General features: G+C 37.1%; 1 protein-coding gene across 1 annotated transcript in view; it reads right to left on the bottom strand.

Annotated features, from left to right (window-relative positions):
* Positions 1–1,624, bottom strand: part of LOC137649844 (uncharacterized) — a 2,695-nt gene extending 1,071 nt beyond the window's left edge. Inside the window, exon 1 of the mRNA XM_068382790.1 lies at positions 607–1,624. Coding sequence (XP_068238891.1) covers positions 607–1,532 — 926 coding nt within the window. The 5' untranslated portion in view covers positions 1,533–1,624. The remainder of the gene's footprint in view (positions 1–606) is intronic.
* Between the last annotated feature and the right edge of the window lie 997 nt (positions 1,625–2,621).

The following is a 2,621-nucleotide window of genomic DNA, read 5'->3' as shown; positions in this document are numbered from 1 at the left end:
ATTTCTTTAAAAAAAGGATATTTGCTAAACTGTGGGAACTATAAAGGAATAAAATGGAAAGAATCTTAAATTTAATAGAGAGTTGAATTAGTAGCTATTGAAGGAGGTTATTAGACTGGAAAAAAAGATAGAAAGCAGAAATTGAAATTAAATTCAGAAGAAAACATGAACAATATTAATTGAATGGAAGCAAAAGAGCGAACAGACTCTGTACAGAGCCACCCAAAACATAATAAAAAACCGTTGCACCGGACAGGATAGCAAGGCGTAATAAAGCTTACAATATAAGCAAACAGAGATAATATGGGTCATGAAAAGAAAAAGTACTGGCATTTGGTTGAGCCAATGGTTGTTGACTTGTAAGCCCTCCCCTCACGACAAGGGAGCCAGTTCTAGGAGGGAAAAAAATAACCGGAGAAGTCAGACTTCTCCCCTTTCAAAAGTTTTATTCCTAGATCATTAATCTCACAGGAAATTAATAAGCTAAGAAAGTTCCTTACAAATAAAATTTCTACTTGAAATTAAACCCAAACTAAATGTTCCCCCTACAGAGCGCAGTAACAGTCCACTACCTTATCCCAAAGATTACAAATAAAATGAACAAACCTGTTACTGGTCTTCCCTATCTGCTGTCCATTTTGCAACATCCTCAGGGTCCTACTCAATCCGTCTGGAGATGGCCGCCGCTTAGCATTCCTAGATAAACTTCTGCTGATGAGGTGCTTCAGAACCTGGTTTACTCCATATCCAGGTATCTTCTGCATCAGCTTCCCAAAGGAGAAGATGCCAGTCTCTGGGCTGGTTCGTCCACAATATTTGCTGAGCAGGGGATCACGTTGATAGGCTTCGAAATTCTTGATCGGTCTTGGAAACAATCTCGTTCCAAAGAGCAAGCTAAATACAAAGTCAATGATAGTAGCCACCAGATCTTGCGGGCACACAGTCTCTTCAATCATGACATTGTCAGCATACAAATCATTATGACCAAAGCCTGTCCTGTGGATGTCCTCGAGAATCTGCGCCAACTTAGCCAGCACATCAAATATCTTCTTCACATCATCTGTGTATTTACCCATAAACTGACCCAGAGTGTAGCCCCCATTGTAAGATATGACAATAACTACATCAGTCACCGTATCACGACGTCCATACAGAACTGGAACTCCTTCAGTTCCTGCCAGCTTCTCTAAACAGTTTGCTTCTTTGAAGAAAGCCTCTCTCAGCGCAAGTCCTTTGACCTTCAAGACCTTCAGCACACCATCTATCCAGACTCGTTTACATTTGATCTTACATCTGAATGCCCTTCCATAGGAACCTTCTCCACGGAGTCTTTCTGTCCTGATATCACTCCGCTTCAACTTTCTATGTTGGTCATTTACGGGCTCAAACTTCATTTTCTTTGGGGACATCCCTGACTGTTCATCCGTTCTCTTCCTCTTCTTACCAGCTTTAGCAATTCCTACTTCTGGTTTCTTCTCGATGCCGTCTTCTTTTCTCCGGGGAGTTTCCTCTTCGATCTTCCCCACCCACATGTTTCCTCTTCATAGTCTTAGGCATCGTTGCTTCTTTTTGAGAACTAGGTCTGCCAAACTTACATTATGCACAAAGGACCTTCCAAAACTTACCTGCAGTTCTCAATGAATGTGGCGACCGCAACCCTATCTTTATATGCCCTAGGATGAGATATTTCACCGATTTATTTTTTTATTTTTCAAATTTTCAAATATAATTTTCAAAATTCCCACGCTTCTGGAAACTGTAAGAATCTTTCGGAACGGAAAGTCTTCAGCAACAATCATTTACCAACTCAATCTTCAAGAAACAACTATTGATTCTCGCTCTTTCGAGCTCCTGATGATCCTCTGGAGACAATATAGGATTACATAGATAATTCAGGTTTTACGAATTTCCTATTTCTTAATATACTTATATGTGCACACACACACACACACACACACACACATATATATATATATATATATATATATATATATATATATATATATATATATATATATATATATATATATATATATGTATGTATATATATGTATATATTTCATCAACTATAAATTACATCAAAATACATGCACTGTGTTGCAAAATCTTTCTATGTATATAACATGGATATATATGCTGGACCACAGCCGATTGGCTTATGCAATGCGAACAAGCATTACAATTCAGCACCGGAAATTGTCGGTTACATGATTTTTAGAAATGATAATCATTGTTCATATAACAGAAAATGGAAATCCCATGGATACGATGGAATAACTGCTGCAAATGGAGTGGCTCCCAGAATAACTATGAGATTGTTTTGTAGAATATGGCGTGAAAAGCATAAGCTAATGAATGGGAGCTAGGAGTGTTGGTGAAAATTTAAAAAAAAAAAAAAAAAAAAAAGATCTGACTAATTATAATAATTACAGAGGCATTACACTTACGTCAGTTGACATGGAATTGTATATTATGCTTATTTTAAAGGGACTAGAGAGAAAGATTGGTAAAAAGCTGATATGAACAAGCAGGAATTGGAAAAGGTAAAAGTTTTAATGACCAATTTTTCACTTCAAGACATGTTATACAGTATTGTGTAGTATATAGAAATACAATTTTGA

Source organism: Palaemon carinicauda, chromosome 11, assembly GCF_036898095.1.
Source record: "Palaemon carinicauda isolate YSFRI2023 chromosome 11, ASM3689809v2, whole genome shotgun sequence".
Classification (NCBI taxonomy): domain Eukaryota; kingdom Metazoa; phylum Arthropoda; class Malacostraca; order Decapoda; family Palaemonidae; genus Palaemon; species Palaemon carinicauda.
Note: the sequence above shows the minus strand (reverse complement) of the source record. Positions and strands in the feature narration are given on the sequence as shown.